This window comes from Anguilla rostrata, chromosome 9, assembly GCF_018555375.3.
Source record: "Anguilla rostrata isolate EN2019 chromosome 9, ASM1855537v3, whole genome shotgun sequence".
Taxonomy (NCBI): Eukaryota; Metazoa; Chordata; class Actinopteri; order Anguilliformes; family Anguillidae; genus Anguilla; species Anguilla rostrata.
In genome coordinates, this window is record NC_057941.1 from 25,823,635 (window position 1) to 25,842,807 (window position 19,173).

The 19,173-nt window shown below is 42.5% G+C and overlaps 2 protein-coding genes across 7 annotated transcripts; one reads left to right on the plus strand and one right to left on the minus strand.

Moving 5' to 3' along the window:
• Positions 1-1,099: 1,099 nt before the first annotated feature.
• On the minus strand, positions 1,100-17,402 carry rskrb (ribosomal protein S6 kinase related b). Of its 5 annotated transcripts, none has more exons than XM_064351371.1 (12): positions 17,263-17,402; positions 11,156-11,416; positions 9,749-9,832; positions 8,594-8,662; positions 7,762-7,831; positions 4,743-4,850; positions 4,500-4,540; positions 4,295-4,322; positions 3,909-3,998; positions 3,641-3,729; positions 3,086-3,196; positions 1,100-2,895 (listed from the first exon to the last, which is right to left on the minus strand). In XM_064351371.1, the coding sequence occupies exons 2-12, from the start codon at positions 11,312-11,314 to the stop codon at positions 2,584-2,586; spliced, it is 1,161 nt and encodes a 386-aa protein (XP_064207441.1). In that variant the 5' UTR covers positions 11,315-11,416; positions 17,263-17,402; the 3' UTR covers positions 1,100-2,583. The 5 variants fall into 5 exon arrangements, with proteins under 5 accessions (XP_064207441.1, XP_064207440.1, XP_064207443.1 ...); XM_064351370.1 differs by having other exon boundaries at positions 11,156-11,422; positions 17,263-17,401; XM_064351373.1 differs by lacking the exon at positions 17,263-17,402 and adding an exon at positions 17,070-17,251.
• mrm3b (mitochondrial rRNA methyltransferase 3b) lies at positions 16,195-19,109 on the plus strand. 2 transcript variants are annotated; one of them, XM_064351367.1, is made up of 4 exons: positions 16,195-16,887; positions 17,284-17,528; positions 17,823-17,990; positions 18,448-19,109. In XM_064351367.1, exons 1-4 carry the CDS (start codon positions 16,391-16,393, stop codon positions 19,032-19,034), a joined length of 1,497 nt encoding a protein of 498 aa, XP_064207437.1. In that variant the 5' UTR covers positions 16,195-16,390; the 3' UTR covers positions 19,035-19,109. The 2 variants fall into 2 exon arrangements, with proteins under 2 accessions (XP_064207437.1, XP_064207438.1); XM_064351368.1 differs by lacking the exons at positions 16,195-16,887; positions 17,284-17,528 and adding an exon at positions 17,557-17,707.
• The last annotated feature ends 64 nt before the right edge of the window (positions 19,110-19,173 follow it).

The window sequence follows — 19,173 nt, forward strand, 5'->3', positions numbered from 1 at the left end:
TGATGTTTCATTAACCCAACAACAATGAACCATCAATCATCGACTTTGAACCAGTCAAAAGTATGTCCTCTCTATAGCCAAATACAATGATTGGTTAAATTCAGTGACTGTTGGCATATGTTGCTCCACCCATTTTTGATTAAACCTCATTTTCCCACCAATAGATATGATGCATGGTGCGTGGTTATGAGGAAAAATAAATATATGGAGAGAAGCTAAATGCTAAAATTTTCATTTTAATATATTTCTTACAAATTGAAAGCTGGGGCATGATGATAGAAACCCAGGTACTCAAAGAACACTTATTTGGTCTTTCAAGAATTTTAAATTTAGACATAGAATGTAGAGGTTCTACATTATAATTAGCTACTTCCTTTCGGGATGTGACATATTTTAATATGTTTTTGAATGTGGGTGATATATTTTTCCTTTGTTATCCAATTTAAAATGATAACAATGAAGATGCTTTATATAACTTTCTATTTTAATACCTATTAATTTCACTCCCTTATGGGGTGTTGCTGTTCCCACAAAATAGGTCACACTAAAATCAGACCAACAAGAGAAAAGAGCGAGCATTTCAAAGACACACACACACTTTCATAGAAAGCACCACTCAGCTTTGCTCTTCTGCAGTTATATTTAACTTTCTATAAGACCCCTCCCCCCTCCCAATTCAATCCAAGAGATTTTAGTTCCAGATTTTAGTTTCTGTTGAACTAATAGCAAATCCAAGCCAGCAAAGCCTGACAGGGACTTTTATAGATGGGAGATCCCCACACCCATTCCTGGAAGCTTCTGAACTTGGATGTTGCAGTAGTACCCTGTAGGTTTGACAGTGATAATTCTACTGGACCACGAGTAAAACCCTGAGCATGTATTATATATCTTTGGACAGTTCTTTGTATTGTTCCAATGTACCCTTATTGCTTTGTAACCAGCGTTCATGCACAGGGTTCCAGGTCGCAATGCTTAACGTCCATCCAATTTACCTAGTTACCTTGTACCCAATAGCTTCAAACATTCAACATGTACAATAGTCAAAATACACTATATAAGCCATAAAATGCCCTTGATTGACGCACAAGCAAACACAATCTTTTAATTCATGTGCATGTTTAATGTTTTAATACGACACAAACTAAAAAAAATATTGTCAAAACAAACGATGACATTTCCTAGTGGCAACAACTTGACACATACAGTAATAATATTCAATAATATTTTCTGACACGTGACACAAATATAATTCACATTAAAAAGCATCTGGCAGTTAAACCGAAGAGACAGACATTTGAGATGAGATCTGATCGAAAGGGAGGTACTTCTCTACAGGTAATTATAAAAATTTCACAGTTGATACATGAAAAATCATGCTAATGGCATCATCTTCCTTTTCTGCTACATAATATCAAATTTAATTTATGTCAAAAGGCTGTTAACAGAGACACATGCCTGTGACAGAGATACAAAATAAGACAAAGCAAGGCAGTGGTCTTGATTAGGAATGTCTATGAATATTTCCCTGCATAACATTAACAACATTAACAAAAGTTTTGGTTTTAATACAATAACAACACATTAATCTGTTTAAGACAGTATTCCAATCTGCATCCACTGGCACTAAAAGGAGGCAGTGTTCTGTTAAAAATTCCAAATTCAGACACTACTAAACGATTAAACGGTTCTCTCATATATAAAACAGCCTGAAAAATTAGCAGAAATACAGCAGCAATGCAAGACAGTCTTGTTTCAAACATATCTAGTGGTTTGGAAGACTGGATTGATCGATGGATGAAGATACCTGAATTTCTGTGCTTTGCATATCCTCCGTTATAGTACATTGACTTAAAAAGTAAGGTGCTTGCTCCAAAAAACTTCAATTTTCAAGCTCTAATTAGATGCACTAAATATATTGTACATAAACATTTAGGGTAAAGCATAGGCAATGATTCAAAGTACAAATCTATGCCTGGAAATAAAGTCTGTTCTGTATATAAAATAATTGTTTCTGTGCAAATGTTGCCCTTGTGTGTATAACAAAAATGTTGTAGTGATGTTTCTAAAACTATTTTAAATCTTCATTGAAGGTTAAAAGCCTTATAACCTGAGATTAGTGATTTTATTGCAAACAAAAGCTGCAAAAGGGAAATGTAATCTCAGCTTTATTTCTGACAAATGAGGTGGAAAATTTGAAATAATTTACTGGGATCGAGTAGAATAAGAAACAGGACATAAGCACTTGGCACAGTTTCCCAACATTATAGAATCAGTACACTGTCCATCATGGACAAAGAATTACTCATGACTTTAACAACTATGGAACCTCAACTCGTGCTTTCTACTAATCATACCATGTTTATGCTTTATGTTGGTCACTGTAACTGTGCTTTTATTTCAGCTAGGTTTCTCTTATAAGAGATTTTCAAACTCATTGAGACTAATCTAGTAACTTATAAACAATAATAATAAAGAGTGAATAATGTTCTCCACTCAGAACCTCTGCATTTTCACTCCTCCTCCTGAAAGCACACAGCTGTAATTTTGGCTGGGCCTGCTGACTCACTCACCGCCAGTCGCTCGTTACACAAAGGCCGCATCTGTGGCGGTGGCCAGGGCGGGGGCTCGGCTCAGGTCAAAGTTCACCAGGGCGGGGGACAGGTCTGTGGTGCTGACGGGGGAGTCCAGGAGGTCACAGTCGAAGTTCTGGAAGGCGTCCTGATTCATGCCCCGCTGCGCTTTGACCGGCCGGTCGGGGTGCTCCTTCAGCTCCAGGATCAGCTCCATGGGCGTCTTCTGCAGCAGGTGGGAGTCGAAAGGGGTGCCCCGAAAAAACGTCTGCCTCTTGAAGCGCTCGAGGGTTCGCAGGCGCCGCGTCGGGGTCTTGCAAAGGAGCTGCGTCGCCCACGGCAACGGAGAAGAGCCGGGGGGTTAGGGAAAGACAGAGAATACCCTCATTTATTTACCCTCATTTCAAAATGCTTTTCAGACTTAATTAATAAACAACAAACAACTAATTTCACTGTATGCGTCTTCAAATCTGCGCCCCAATGCCACCAGGGCCCAGGAGAGAGGGAGTGCCCACCTCAGTCAGCAGCAGGGCCAGCGGGGGGCTGAAGGTCCGGGGCATCTCGTAGGAGAAGCTGCGGACCCTCCTCAGCATGCTGCAGTGGTCACGCTCCGGGGGAACAGGGAACTGGGAGCATCACAGAGAGGCCAAACAGAACACACGTACTTCAGCACAACTCATTACAATTCACTTCAGTTTGGGCCTAACCTTGAGCCAGGCCAACAATTCAAAGAGGGGGAAATTAATGTATTTTATAGAGGGGTAGCAGAGAGCCCAGAAACCATGTCCTTACTTTGAAATCTCAAAATCTCTCATTACTATTCACTTCAAATGTGACTTTGTAACAGAGTTCATCGTTTACAGGTGAAGACTTTCACATATATTTGGACAGAACCGGATGCTAATTCAAATAGCCAATTATTTATTTCCTAAATAATGATTAAGGCTATAATAATTATAAGAAGAATAACAGTAAGAAGACCACGGATGTATAACAGTATGAAAGCACAAACACACTGAAAAGATGCATATACACAATGCAAAATGGCATGCAGCTGTGTATGGCCTTACCTCTCCTGTAGCCAATGAAAAGAGCAGAATGCCCAAGGACCACCAATCAGCTGCATGGCTGTAGGGACCCCCACCCAGGACTTCAGGGGCTGTGCCAGTAGAGCAGAGTGCACACTTAGCAGTCTGAACTGTGCTGATATTTAAATGCATCACACAATCTACATGACCATTTAGAGAAATATAATTCCTAAATAAATTACCGGGGGGAATATACTGACACTCAAGTTTTTATTGAGCGAATTATCATTTCAGCCCATAAAATTCTCACCCATGTACTGGATTGTTCCACAGATAGTGAAAGCCCTTCCTCCTTGCTCCAGCCGACGGGACAGTCCAAAGTCAGCCAATCGAAGGTGTCCTGTATCAGACCACACAGAACAGAAAAAACAAAGCCTTCACCAAATTCATAATTCTGCTTAAATCCATTCCAAATAATGACAGTTTCCTTTCAAAGACACCACCATTTTACAATTCAGTAGAATCAGCTTTATTAATAATTTTATATCTATATTTGCGCTGTGTGTTTTTAATAATGAGCACTGTGATTGTATGGACGATTCCAAAGACCATGGAGTCAGAATGTTCCAGAATGTTTCTCAATAATTCTTAGGCTACACCGCCCTCTAGTGTTGGTTTTAGTGTATGTGTTATTACCTTGATCAGTCAAGAGGATGTTCTCCATCTTGAAAAAAGAAAAAAGGCTCAGACAAGTGTTTTCCATAAAAACAAACCACACAGAATGCATTAACTCACATGCTAATAGCAAAACACAACATAAATCATAACTTTCATCAAAATGCTTTCTCAATACTTTTATTCCAGTGTTCGAAGCAATCTGTACTTCCAATGCGACTCTCACCTTGATGTCCCGGTGAATGATTCCAAAGTCATGTAGGAAGCCTGCCAGTCATGAAAGAATAAAGGGTGAAAGGAGGCAAAGAACCCATAAATAAAGAGCAGTATCTGCACTAACAGCAGAACAGAAACGCCAGATTGCAGTCTCCCAGACCGTGGGTATACCTAAATACTCGAGACTACACACAAGCTCACTGGGGTTGTCGCTTGTCAATCTCATCTCCAGGAAGAGCGCTACTCTACTCACCGAGAGCGCAGCCCAGTTCTGCTGCAAACACCCTGATCGCATCTTCGTCAAACTGTCCAATCAGCATCCAGTAGGTGTACAGGTCTCCTGAGCTGCAGTAGTCACACACTGTGGGGGAAGACGCACAGTCACACACCAATCGGGAGAGGAAGCACATACCCTGACCCATTGGCAGGTGCCATTGGGTTAGCGAAAGGGTACTGCAGAGGATCTGGTTTTATTAGCTTTCCATTAAAAATGGGATGAACAGGATCAGCTTCCTTGCGGTGTTGATCATGTCCTGATCTTGTCTTCCAACAGCTCAGACAGTCCACCAAAATCTTTAAAAGAAATGGTTCAAATCCATCTTCCATGCCATTGCCCCCTCTGTCTCATGGAAAGTGTGGATCACTTGCATGCATGGGTCCTCTCTTCTTCTTCTGCTGTCTGTGGTCTTGGTGTAAAATAAACCCGCACAGGGGAAAAAATGGAAGCTACCCAAGTAAAAACTGGCCTGGCATCTTGTGAGACTGCTGATGAAAACCAGTCAATAACAAACAGCATTAATACCTATAGGCCCAAGTTCCAGAGCCATGTGCCAATAGATTAACAGGATCAAAGTCACATGCTGTATCCACAACTAAAGGTCTAACAGTCTAATAGCCACAAACTGTATGCATAATTGTAAGTCAAAGTGTGCCACAGCCTGGCCTAAAGCCAGCAGCACCACAAGGTGATGCACAATTGGCTGTGGCATCACCCAATGATAGAAAGGTTCCAGCCTGATGAACTGCAGGGTCTCAAGGTGGACCGGTGACCCCTGCTGCGCCTGCAAAACCGTCCTCCTCTGATTTGTGTCTGTGCAAGCCCGAATTGCCAACGGAGGTTGTGTGTGATAAGAAGCTGCACTCTCTCAAACAGACATAAGAGTGCAATTTCACTGAGTTCGAAACACTATCAGAGCTGACATTTATTGTTGCATTCTGCTCTGTGAACCTCTTTCTACTGATCCACTAAAAATATTCAACTTACTCATTTAAGCTTTCATTTTTGACTGCAGGCATTTGATTAAAACATTGCTTTGGTTGTGATTTTACATTTCCTTCGGCAAGTCTGCACATCTGTTGCCAAATACCTTACAGTTGAATCCTCAAAAGCAGCAGTCTACTGTATCCCTCCTAATGAACTATTGTTGTTAGAAACTTATGATACCACCAGACATACAACCACTGAATCCAAGGTTAACCTATAAAGGTAAGACTTTTTTCCTCAAGATTTTATTTCTGCAGTATCATGATTTCTGGTTGTGATTTTGCAGACAAAAATGTTTGTGGATAGTGTCCTAGTTTGTATCTTGCATGCTCACAAATTTTGTTTGGTCTTCATATCAATGTGCCAAAAGTCACAACCATTTATTGTTAACACTAACTTGACCTAAATGCCATAAAGACTACAAAAACACTGTCACAAACATGTCATACATGTAATGGCATAGCCCTCATAACCAGTCATCAGAGCATTACAGCATGTGACACTGTCATAATGTATTATGTGCATTTTATAAAAGAGATTCATAATTGATTGAAAAATCATTGCTGCATGCTGCATACTTGATGATGCAGCATGCAGCAATGTCATTTTTATAGTGGTGTTATGTAAGCTTTGTGGTATATAGGTCAAGTAAACTCTTACCCATTTATCCACAGGCTGACATATTAGCATTGTCCCTGCAATGCTACGTGTGGTACAGGGTGAGGTGACATTGTCGAGGGATAATGCCGTCATCACTGAGGGACTGAAGTGAGGGAGTGTGGGGAAACAGAGTGCTGCCCTTCGGTGGTCAGTCTGGGGCATCAGGAGGTGGGGTGGGGGCAGTGGGGGCCATAGAGGAGTGCTCAGGGTTTGAGAAATGCACAAACCAACCTCTGGCCACACCTGAAGGCGCGAAACACAGAAAAGCTGAAAGCAACTCTTATCCTTTCTCTGGCCCGCCAGTTGCTAGGCGACACTTTGCCTTTCACAATATCACAAGTGCTGGAGATATTCTCCCTTCTTCACTGAGAAGATTCATTCACAAACAACCCACTTATGGGTAGGCACAGTAGGATTACCAACCAATAACATATGGAAGAAAATCTAAGCATGGCCCTGAATGGAAAAAGTTACTGTGGCTTAAGTGCCAAGACCGGCAGATAATCCAGCCGGGTATTAGACTTGTGGGATTAGCAGAGGCTGTGCACATAACACATGGCACCCATTGGAAAAAGTGCTGCTATGGCTTCGCCTGGGTTTTTTACTGACAGCTTTATTCCACAGCCCAAAGAACCTGTTATTCCCTGGACCGCAAAGGGGGAGGAGGAACTAACTGACTGTGGGCTGAGAATGAAATGAATTAACATCAACAGCACAGCCACTCCCCTTCACTCATAATGTTTTTTCTGACATAATCAGGAATGACTCATCACATTACACTATCCAACTCTTACACTGCCAATGTACTCAGCACAATGACGACAAACTATGACTGGGCGTTAGGTGTAGGTGCCGACACAGGGAGGAGAGTTGCTTTACTCTGGAAAAATGAAAAATCAGAGCGGGGACAGAAAGGCACAGGCACAAAGGCAGCTGCTCTCGAGGTGTGCGCCGAGCTTTGGGGGAACACCTAGCCGCGCTGCGTCTGAGGGCACGGAGGAGCCCCACTAGTCACATGACAGAGCTACTGCACCTTTAAGCTACTACAGCGCTACTACCACCCTGCTACAGCCCCGCATCTCCGTCCTCTGCTTCCGGGAACATTGGAGCGAATCAGCGGCCTGACTGTCCCCCCAGCAGGGCGTGTCCGGAGTGATGACGGGAGTGACTGGCGAGGCAGGGCTGTGGCGGGGGTCAGACAGAGCTGCTTTGGGGAGGGGAGGGAGGGACCCCTTCCTGGTGGCAGCCACGGAAAGGATAGAAGCCAGCACACAGGAGGGCAGGTGGGACGGTGCGAGGGGGGGGGATGCGGGGCTGGACTAGGCCACAAGCACCGCAAGTCACTCACTAATGTAGAGGTGGCGCTGTGTCTGCCAGCAGTCCTGCAGGTCATGCACAAAAGGGTGCCGCACTTGCCTCTGCAAAGCAACAGTCAGTACAACAACAACACAGGCAGTTAACACCAGCCAAGCCCCGAGTGCAAGGAGACTTCAATGAAGGCTTCTCAGCTCTGGCTTCCAAGGGGTTTCTATATAATCCATCAAAATATATACAGTAAGCCCTATGTACTGTAAACCTTCTCTTTATTATAATATGCTACTAAGAAAAAATATCACCCTTGTGCCAAAAGTAACTTACTGTGTACTGAAATTCACTCCTGTAATGAGTGTGCTAGATTTTCCCATTCTGCTGTCGAGGATTATATACATTTAAACAAAAGAGGTGCTTAAATAACCCTGTTATTCTACACGTCAATAGAAAATGCCTGAAGTCACAGGAATATTTAAAACCTCAGTGCAGTGGGAATGATGGGCACTGATGGGCTTGGCCGTGGTAAACTGCAGAACGCATGTACCCATTTAAAATCACAGGGCATTACATTTCAATTCACGCATTTCAAATCTCCCTCTAATGGCCCAAGTCCAATGACAGGTTTTTAGGGCTGCTACATTGTCTGGGAAAAGCCTGCCAGTTCCCTTGTGGAATCAGGATGTATTCTTTTTTTTGTAACTGTGTGAATTCAGGGCAGTGCAAGATATGCCCATGGTGTGTAAACAGTCTTCCTGACACTCAGGACCTGCAAGACTAAACACCCACGGAAGAGAGCGGGCGGTAACCTTCCAGCTGTAAGACCGGTCAGAAAGGGAGGAAGAACACATCAGCACCAAACTGGGACGTACCTGAATGATGACCTCCTCTTTCGACTGCTCTAGCACCCCTTGTCTTAAAACTTCAGATTTGGGAATAACCTAGCAAACAGACACAAATAAAAACTTGGACAAATAGAAGACAAGCAAATAAAGAAGAAATCTAACATGACAAAAATGGAATTAGATCCCTCTTGAACTGAAGTAGCCATCATGACAAACCAAAGGGGGTTATGGTTTCAATTTCATTTAGGATTTTAACTATCGTCATGGGAGCCAGTGATTGGACATAGATTTGAATCACCATTGAATAAACGGATTACACTGCATTGTACTTGTGACATCAGACGGAATTATTCCCTCCAGGGCAATGGCTTACTGTACCTTATTATGATTAGTGCATGACTTAGTGCTGGAGTTTCCTGCATGTGCATTTTTGCTTCTTTACTTTTGATAATACACACAATGACATCTCACAACATTAATGGCTATCTAGATACCTTTATCTGCTGGAAGGCATGTGTGCTGCACTTTGCAATTCTTCTGAAAAATGGCAACTGCTTAACATTACAAAATCCCATAATACTGCACTTTGGGTTGCTGTCCACTTCTTGCATAGGGGCATGACCACCGGTATCCACAAGGATAACTGGCCCAATTTAGCCGCAGTCGTGGCCAAACAACACCCAGAGAAGGTGTATGGGCCATTAACTGTAGTTCTGACAGTGGTTAAAAACCGGCTGAATCTGTTGCGCATTGTTCAGGCCCTCAGTGCAGTCAGAGCTGGTTCTAGGCCATCCATCTAGGTGGGCAGTGGGGCACCAAATGAAGGGAAGGGGGCGGTTGAATCCATGCACTGCATCCATGACAGTCAAAGGCACCCACCACCCGCCCCCCACCCCCAGTCCACAATCCCGCCTAGGGTGGCTAAGAAGGCTACAGCTGTGTGTGAGTGCTGTAAAATTAATTACAAGATCTGATCTTGCAATTCAGAGGTTAGGGGTTCAAATCCCAGGAGACTGTAATTGTACCCCTAAGTAAGGTACATAATCTGAATGTAGTAAATACACAGTTGCAGAAATGGATGGTGTGTAAATTATGCAACTTGCTCTGAATAAGAGTGGCTACAAAATGCCAAATGAATAATTTTATGAATAAACCCCAGGACTGGAAAAAATATGAACTGACCTTCACCGCATAAGTCTTCTGCTTAGACCTGTCCTTCACTTTCAGTATAGGGCCAAAGGAGCCTTTGGCTATGCAGCCCAGAACCTAGAAGACAAAACAAATGACTGGATGAACCTCCCCAGACACTCCCACGTAACTCCCCTGCTCACTACCCTCCACTGGCTGCCTGTTATAGCTCGCATCAAATTTAAAACATTGGTCCTAGCATACCAGGCAGTCAAGGGATCAGCCCCAGCATACCTCCACAAGATATTCAAACCCTACATGCCAGCCAGATCCCTCCGTTCTGCTACCTCAGGACGCCTAGCACCTCCCCCTCTTCGCACCTGCACTTCCAGAACACGTCTCCTGTCTGTTCTGGCCCCACGATGGTGGAATGACCTCCCTGTGGAGGTCAGAGCAGCTGAGACACTGACCCATTTCAAACGACGACTGAAGACTCACCTCTTCAGGCTGCACCTCTCCCCATCCCTCCCTTCCCCCCTGTAAATGACTAAGCTTAGGGTTGTAAACTAGGCAGCTGTTTCGTAAGTGACTTAGGTGCATTAACTGTCTTAACGACTACTTGTATTTTTTTTCCATAGATTGCGTTGTTGCCGTTCTCGTTGTTAGTGTTAATCAGTTTAACCATCAGGGTCCAAGTTGAACTATGCGGTTGTTCCCTGCACTTGGACCGGTACTTCTCTCTAGGGGTTTCGTCATACTTGTTCCTGGTTATGGTTATACACTTTGTTGTCGCTCTGGATAAGAACGTCAGCCAAATGCCTGTAATGTAATGTAATGTAATGGATGAAGATCAGCAAGGTGTTTAAGAGTACAAGTGCCAGCCAAAGCCAAATGCTTGCTGGTCTATTTGTAGAAATCCTGGCTCTCCATCTGCCAGTTTCCAGGCCAGTGTTTACACAAAGCAGATTTATAAGCAGAAAATCACAGGCCTTTTTAAATTGTACATCCGATGCATCGCAAGGAAACAACGTAGAATAACATGCGCATTAAAGTCAATTGAATATCCAAGACCAGTGTGGCAACCCTATGACTTCTATGAAGTCCCCCCTAGTCACCTTCAAAGTTCTCAATATTAGCTGTCATCAAATGGGCAGTGCATTTTCTAGTAGAATGGGGGTAGAGATAACACATTACAGTGTCGTGGAAATTCATAACAACATAAGAAGAAATACTGACTAAAATAGGACATCCAGCCAATCTAGGCTCACCAATTACACTACAAATCCAGCATTGTGTCAAGCCTGGACTTAAATACCCCAAGGATCTCTGTCTATATTATATGATCTGGCAAGCTGTTACACAGATTGCAAACTGTCTCTTGTCACTAAATGAATGAAATTAATCATATAGTCAGTGTGCATATCTATTACAATGGGGTGTAGGGATAACATAGCAGGACACCTGGAAATGCTCGTGTCCTGGGACGTTGCGGTGTGGAAACTCAGGCAGGAACATGGAGATGAACCCAGGTAGTGACCACTCCATCCGGAGCCTCTCTGGGCCAGGGATGGACTGGAACACGTGATCATCCGGGAGAGGCGCACCCTTTTCCCGGATCATGCGTCGCGCGCCCAGGCGACAGAGCCCCGATGACACGGAGATGCCCACACTGGACAGGAAGCCCCTCCACCCTGAGGCACAGCGCCCCTCCTCGGACGGAGGCTGCTCCTGCAGTGGGACATAGAACCCACAGGATCAACACCAAATTTACCACTGCAAATTAAATTATACCAGTTTAAAAACGAATCCAGTCAGTTTTGAAACAAGTCAGTTTCACAATAATAAACCAAACCAAAGTGAACCGTTTTCCTTATTACAGTTGTACTGCGATATAAATGGCGTGTGATCTCTTTTTGCATCACACTACGCTGCTTTGTCCAGTGAGTTCCAGTGAAGTTGACATCATGGAAAACAACATACAGTGAGCACAATGTGAACATAATGTGAGAGCCCATAACGCTGGAGGCGCTGTGCGCGTCATCACGTTAAACATTCCACCGCATTAAACAGGCGGAATTAGTCAGTTTGATTAAATCGCATAAGACTAAGAAACCACTATAAATGTAGGGTTGAAACGAAAGCCATTGAAATATATCGAAATAAAAAGGACTAAAACACAACAAAATGTTTAGGCATGATAGACCTTTTAGTGCATTTGATATCGATACAATGTTTCTAAAGAAAAGAACTTCAACTAGAATATAATATTTATCAAGACACGGCGCTATATACCAAACTAACATTGATTTGCAACCGAAAAAAATGTCACAGCAGTCCCTATTTGTTTATTAACGTTACCGTTATACGTCTCCAGATCGCTCATACCGTGCAAAATAGGACAGGAAAGTGTGAAGTTCAAAACACAGACAAAATACTGGATGCTCCACAACGCTTACCTTGTTGTTTTTACTAATGTCGGCTCCCATCACTTTACCTGATTTGTTAAGTTTTTATTTTGTGAGCTCTATCATTCATCGCCTTGTCAATCAGTGACATTTTTAGTTCACGATGTGCACGATATTCCTATTCACGGCGACTATCTTTTTGCTATGACCTACTTGAAAACATCTTTCCAGTTATTTGCTACTTAAACTTGGTTTAACTGTAATCTATAGGGCGAATCATTCGTCTAAAATCACTCCTATTATCTAAATGCACCGACATAAACAAGATAATCTTCGTTTGTGTAGTCAACAGTGCAGACGTAAATCACAAACCCGCCCACGTCGTTGCTATCCAATAGTCTACGTAGAGCTACGTAACGACCATTTCACCCATCCTACTCCAGCACGTTAAATATGCAGGCATATCCGAAAAGCACCGACCACTGACCTTCCTTGAATAATGAATAATTTCAGAAGAGCAATAAATTATTCCCTGAGCATGCATGTCTGCTGAATATTTAAATATGCCGGCGAAAGCACGGGAAGATGAAACAACTGCAACCAGTTCAGTACCAAATAACTAGGCTACGCAGCGAAAGCACTGTGCAGCAATGTCTTTATTCAGATCTGTCTAAAAACCAACAGAGGACATGACTGAATCTCTCTTTTTACATGAAAATAACCATCACCTAAATTGCAGAAATAATTCACTGCCTTGTATTCTGCAGATCATGAAGAGAGAAAAGCACGTTATGAAGGAGGATGTGAATCTGGAGCATCTGGGTAAAAAATGTAGCAGAGGGTGTGGCCATTCTCTTCAGCACATCTCTAGAATTCCCACTGAATGAAATAAACAGGAGAGTTACCCTGGGGCTCATCAGCTGAACGCTTGCTGGGCCAGAGCACGCAGCACTTGCAGGATGGGCTGCAGAATTTTCCAATATGCTACCTTGTCTCTCTGACACATGGGTCAGCTGTACACATATTGGACATTGGTCATAGAGGACTGGTTATACATGTTACATTGGCAATATTATGTAGTAATATATGTCAGGCATGTTTTTTTATTTCAAAATTTTTTTTAAATAATCAATTTTCACCAAGCACATAATCAAATTCAGTATTGATTTTTTAAAAACCTGTACTGTGGTATTTTATCTCTTCAGAGATCCACCCCTTTCCATGTCTGACATAATATATTCTCTTGCTTTCATACTGATGACACGTGATTGTCGTGCCTTGCTTGGTGTAGCGGGACCTATGCAAATCCAGTTTTGCAGGTTCCTTATAAGACTCAGCAGTGCCAACAATAATTCAGTTGCGCAAATTTCGGTCGCGCTCACAGTTGTACTTTAATTTCCACATACAACATGTGAACATGTCCTTTGGGATTTAATCTAGGTTACATTCATATGCAGAATTAATTCATTCCATAGGTCAAGCAAGAGTTACACATTTGTGACAGGCCCATTTGTCCATTGCCTAATACAGAGTAGTGCAACGCAGAAAAAACTCAACATACTCCAAGGATCTGATCCAATCAGGACTGTGACCGGGCTAACCTGACTAAAATACAGAGCAGAGCATGGGGTGCTTGGTCAAGAGCCAAACAATATTCCATGGTGAATCAGAGGCCTCTTCTTGTCAAATGCTGATTTTGCACTTGAGTGAATGTGCATCTGCTGTTTGTATGGCCTCCAAGGCAAACTGAGTGGAGGCACATATGGTCCTCCCTGGTGCATGCAGTCTCAGTGTGTAGGTGAGTGAACCCATACCTTGACATAGAGGGGCACAGGAGAGATGAGAGATCTTTATATAGATGTGAGCAGTGGTCCTGGGGACCCACTGCATGCACCTGTTTTCATTCCAACTGACATTCTAATGAATTAGGCTTGATCGAACAATTAATCCCACACTGTTTTGGATTCAAGGGAGATTTCTGTTTTACAGCTGTTCACCAAATAGTAGTTTTAACTTTTAAATAGGCATCTACATTGTAATACAATGTGTTTTTCAGTCACAACTGCGAGAGGCACAATATTTTATTCATCATGGATGCATGACACTTGACATGAATTGTTTACTTACAGTCAGGTCCAAAAGTGTTTGGACAGTGACACAATTTTCATCATTTTGGCTCTGTACGCCACCACAATGGATTTGAAATGAAACAATCAAGATGTTATTTAAGTGTAGACTTTCAGCTTTAATTTAAGGGTTTTTTCGAAAATATTGTATGAACAATGTCGGAATTAGAACCATTTTTATACATTTTATATATTTTGGTGTTCCTGAGCTCACCAGTGCATTCTTTCTTTTTAAGAATATACCAAATAGTTGATTTGGCTAAAGTTTTTGCTATCTCTCTGATGGGTTTTTTTTTTTTTTTTTTCAGCCTAATGATGGTTTGCTTCACCGACAGTGACAGCTCTTTGGGCTTCATATTGAGAGTTAACAGCAACAGATTTCAAATTCAAATGCCACACTTGAAATCAATTCTAGACCTTTTATCTGCTTACTTGTTAATTAAATAATGAGGGAATAACACACACCCAGCCATGGAACAGCTGAGCAGCCAATTGTCCAATTACCTTTGGTCCCTTAAAAAGGGGGGGACCACATATAAAAAGTGCTGTAATTCCTACATCGTTCAACCAATTTGGATGTAAATACCTTCAAATTAAAGCTGAAGGTCTGCACTTTGAGCTCATGTTATTTAATTTCAACTTCAATATGCTGTGGTAGACTGCTAAAATAACAATAACTTTGTCAATGTCCAAATACTTATGGAATGTATGACTGTATGTGCCGTCCTAAAATATCATTAATAAAAAATAGCAAGATGTAGTCTGTGTGTATGTGTGTGTGTGTGTGGGCATTCGTGCTGGCACTTCTTTTCTTGGGTGGTTGCATGTCATAGAATATAAATAGTTTCAACCAAAAATAATATTAAATGTACTTTTTGAATAATCAGGCAATATACGCATCTACAACCTCTGGACGCATAGCACGGTGCAAGCTGCTTTGGAGTTACCTGAAGTGTTTCCTTGCTTCACACCACAAGCCTCCAAATGCCCCAATACCAGCCATTTTTAATGTGACAGATTGTCAAATCTTCTGAACGTCTAAAATGGTCTACATCCCATGTCCTACCTACATCAATGTCTGGGCCAATTTATATCATACACTTCAACTGAAATTATATTTTAAATGAAAGCAAAGTATCACTTTAAAACTTTTGAATTCATAATTGGCCTTTAATTTTTGATATGCTAAATACTTTGATGCCAAGTGGCCAGTAAATTTGCCTCATTGTAAAGCTATGGCCTTTTGACACATACAAATTTCTTAAAATGGGGAAGCTATGGTGAGCAGTAGGACACTGTCGTTGTACCCTTGAGTAAGGTACTTAACCTGCATTGAATCATCCAGCTGTGTAAGTGGACGCAATATAAATGCTACGTAAAACATTGTGCAAGTTTCTCTAAATAAGAGCATCTGCTAAATGCCTGTAATGTAATGTAACAAAGGGTGGCTTCGCAAAGTATGGTGTTTGTGCAGACACATTCTCCAGTTCCTAATTCATTGTATGTATATACCAGCAACTTGATAGCAAAACATCATACCAACCTTTTGACAGACTGGTTAAAAACATTGCTTGCATTGTGTTGTAGAACATATGAGGTTGACAATATATTCATTGAATTGATTCCAAAATGTAATTGCAGCTTTCTCTCTGATGAAAAATGACAACCTGAAGAGCAACATGCTTATACCAGCCTTGAGTACAAATGCATTCTGTCTTTGAAGAAAATTGAGTGCAGGGCTCTTTAAGTTCTCTTTAGGAAAATGAGAAAGGAAAGTCTGTAAAGAAAAAAAGATTTTTAAAGTATAAGGCTATAATAGTAGGCATATGGTTTAAATGCATTGCATAGTATAGTCAATGGAACTGTGAAATTTTAGGCGAATAGGCATACTTTGGTTATGATTACATATTTCTTTCGTTTTGTAGGTCTGCAACACAGAATTACTTGTTGGCCTGATTTTGGTTCCTGTTTAATAATATATTCCTCATTCCCTCAATGTCATTAGGAAGTTGCACTCGCAGAACTGTGGTTGCACTAAATTGGTAGACATAGAATATGTTTCTGCCTGTCGGGTACAAGGAGGTTAAAAGATAAGGTCGGCCTATCGGCCATAGAACTGTCTGTGGGTCGGGGACGATAAGAACTGCATAAACTCAGTGGGCACAATGAACAGTTCAGTGGTCGGACAGCAATGTCTGGTAGGCGCTGTATACACACTAGACACAATCAATCGAATGCCTATTCGAAATAAAATGGCGGCGTTCATACGAAGCATGGGCTGTCGTCTCTTGGCATCAGAAGTTAGCGCTACATTCATTACAAGTAAACAGAACCCGTGTATCGACTTGAAGAGATACGTACGCGCATTAAGACGCCGTCCAGTGAAGGTGTTGCACCCAGAGGATGAAGTCGAAAAGCGGACAGAAACAAAACAAAACAATGTCAGAGTCGTTGACCAGCGGTCAGAGCGCCACCAGACCTATGTTGCAATGAAATCGGGTGGGAAAAACAAACAGAAAACAGAGATCAATGAGTTTGTAAACTCGGATGTCTGGAGGGATCCTAAACGAAGCGTGAAAGCGACGACAGACAAAATCTCTGTTGATGATGAGCTGGCCGGATTGCGATATGAAAAGGCCTTCCCTGGCGACAAGAGATTGGCGTAAGGAGGCTACTTAGCCACATTATCGTGGCTATTTGGATTTCACGAATAGCAAAAGAAAATGTGTTTGTTAGGCAGTCACATACAGTTAGGTAATTTGATCACTGTCTACATTTTAGATTGTATTTGGCTTGCCATCACATCAGTACACTTTAAACGTTTAATTTGTAAGCGTTACTTACCTTTACACCTCAGTTTTTGGAAACATCATGATTTGACACTTTAAAACATAATTCCGTTTGTAACTCAAATGGTTTTCAGTAATCATTTGCGCCAGGCAGGTTAATCTCTTCAAATGATCACTACTTTTGACATTTAGTTTTTCCACTTTAGGATGAAAGGACTCCGTTAATTTAGTGGCATTTAGGTTCTTACTGTGTGTTGTTGTCTTTACAGGAGAGCTGTGAGCGTTGCACGCTCCAGGAAGTTTCGGGAACAACAGGGAAAGGTGCTCCTAGAGGGGAAGCGTCTGATCTGTGACGCCCTGGCGGCAGGGGGCATTCCGCAGATTCTGTTCTTCAGCACAGTGGAGCGGCTGCGTGAGCTGCCTCTGGAACAGCTGCGGCGCGCCAGCCTGGTTAAAGTGAAATTCGAGGACATCAAGATGTGGTCCGACCTTGTGACACCGCAAGGAGTTATGGGTGCGTTAAGGATTAAGTTTTTTTGTCGCCTGGAAGGAAGGCTACACCGTTCGGATGTTGGAGTTGCAACAATGGAGTAAAATCTACGAGTTTATGTATTAATTGGTCTTAATATATTAATTTATAAATCAGAATGTTTAATGAATTACACCATGTGCCACTGCTGCTTTTCATTACTGGTAAATAACTGTTGAATGTATTAATAATTGTGACAGTGAATTAGTGCAGCGATATTGGACCTGAGATAGCGTTTCCTTTCAGTAATTTACGACCTGCATCTCTGTTTTTATACAGCTATATTTGCGCGTCCAGATGCGTCTAGGCTAGTCTTCCCGCCAGAACAGCGCAACCAGTCGGTGCCGCTTTACCTGATCTGTGACAATGTGCGTGACCCTGGAAACGTTGGCACCATTCTGCGTTGTGCGGCTGCTGCAGGCTGTCAAAGCGTGCTGCTAACCAAGGGTATGTCACCAGCCCCTGGGGTGAGGAAGGTTAGATTTACCTTAGTGAACCATTGTTACTGTAAACATAGCAACGTGTCATGTACAACCATTGGAGCATATGCAACAAACCAAGGAGCAGTTCTTGCCCACCACAGAACTGGTAGAAGGGGCCAAATGCTATATTTTGCTTTAGTCCTTCATGAATGTACTCCATTCACACAAACTCACACAGTAGTCTAGATTTCACATTTACTACAACTGTCATTTTATACTTGAATGCTGTCAATGCAACATTTTTTATTGCTTGAGTATGTTGTAAAACAATTTGACTCTGAAAATTTGAACTTTGAAGGAAATGGTTCCCCTCTCAATTTTTCTTAAATCTCTGATAACCAATACATAGGAGGTTAATGCAAAAGATCCTGCTTTATTTCCTGGCTGCAGTGCTGTTCTTATGTGCTGTTACCCCCGCACAGGCTGCGTGGATGTCTGGGAGCCGAAAGTACTACGAGCAGCGATGGGCGCCCACTTTCGTGTTCCCATCATTCCCAACCTGGACTGGGAAGTTATCCCCAAGTACCTCCCGACCACGGTGACTGTCCACCTGGCTGACAATTGCAGTGGAATGGAGACGGATGGAGACAAGGAGTCATCCGGGCCACCAAAAAAAGCTGGGGACTACGGTTGGGTGAGCAGCAGGCCCAACCGCAAGAACATGCGGTACGAGGAATACGGTGCCGAGTACGAGTCGGATTCTGACGAGGAGGAGGAGGAGGAACGCCCCAAGCTCTCTCTCCCAGCCGTAGAGAGCCAGCTTTACCACGCAAACTGGGTCCAGAGTCACACCGCGCTCGTGATTGGTGGAGAGACTCACGGACTCAGCCTGGAAGCCCTTCAGTTAGCTGAGAGAACTGATGGCAGAAGGCTCTGTGTTCCCATGGTTACAGGGGTGGACAGTCTAAACTGTGCTATTGCGGCTGGCATTATTCTGTATGAGGGCAAGCGACAGCTTACAATACTTGCAGGGCAGGCTGGAGAGAAATCAAGAATCAAAATGCCATGACCGTGACTCATTTGTGTTTTTGCGTTTTCTGTATTCAGCATCATGATTGTGTATAAATTCTTTGACTCAGCTTCAGGGCTTGTATTGGTTTGTGTCTGTTTATATTGTTAATCTCACCATTTCCCTCATAATCTATTTT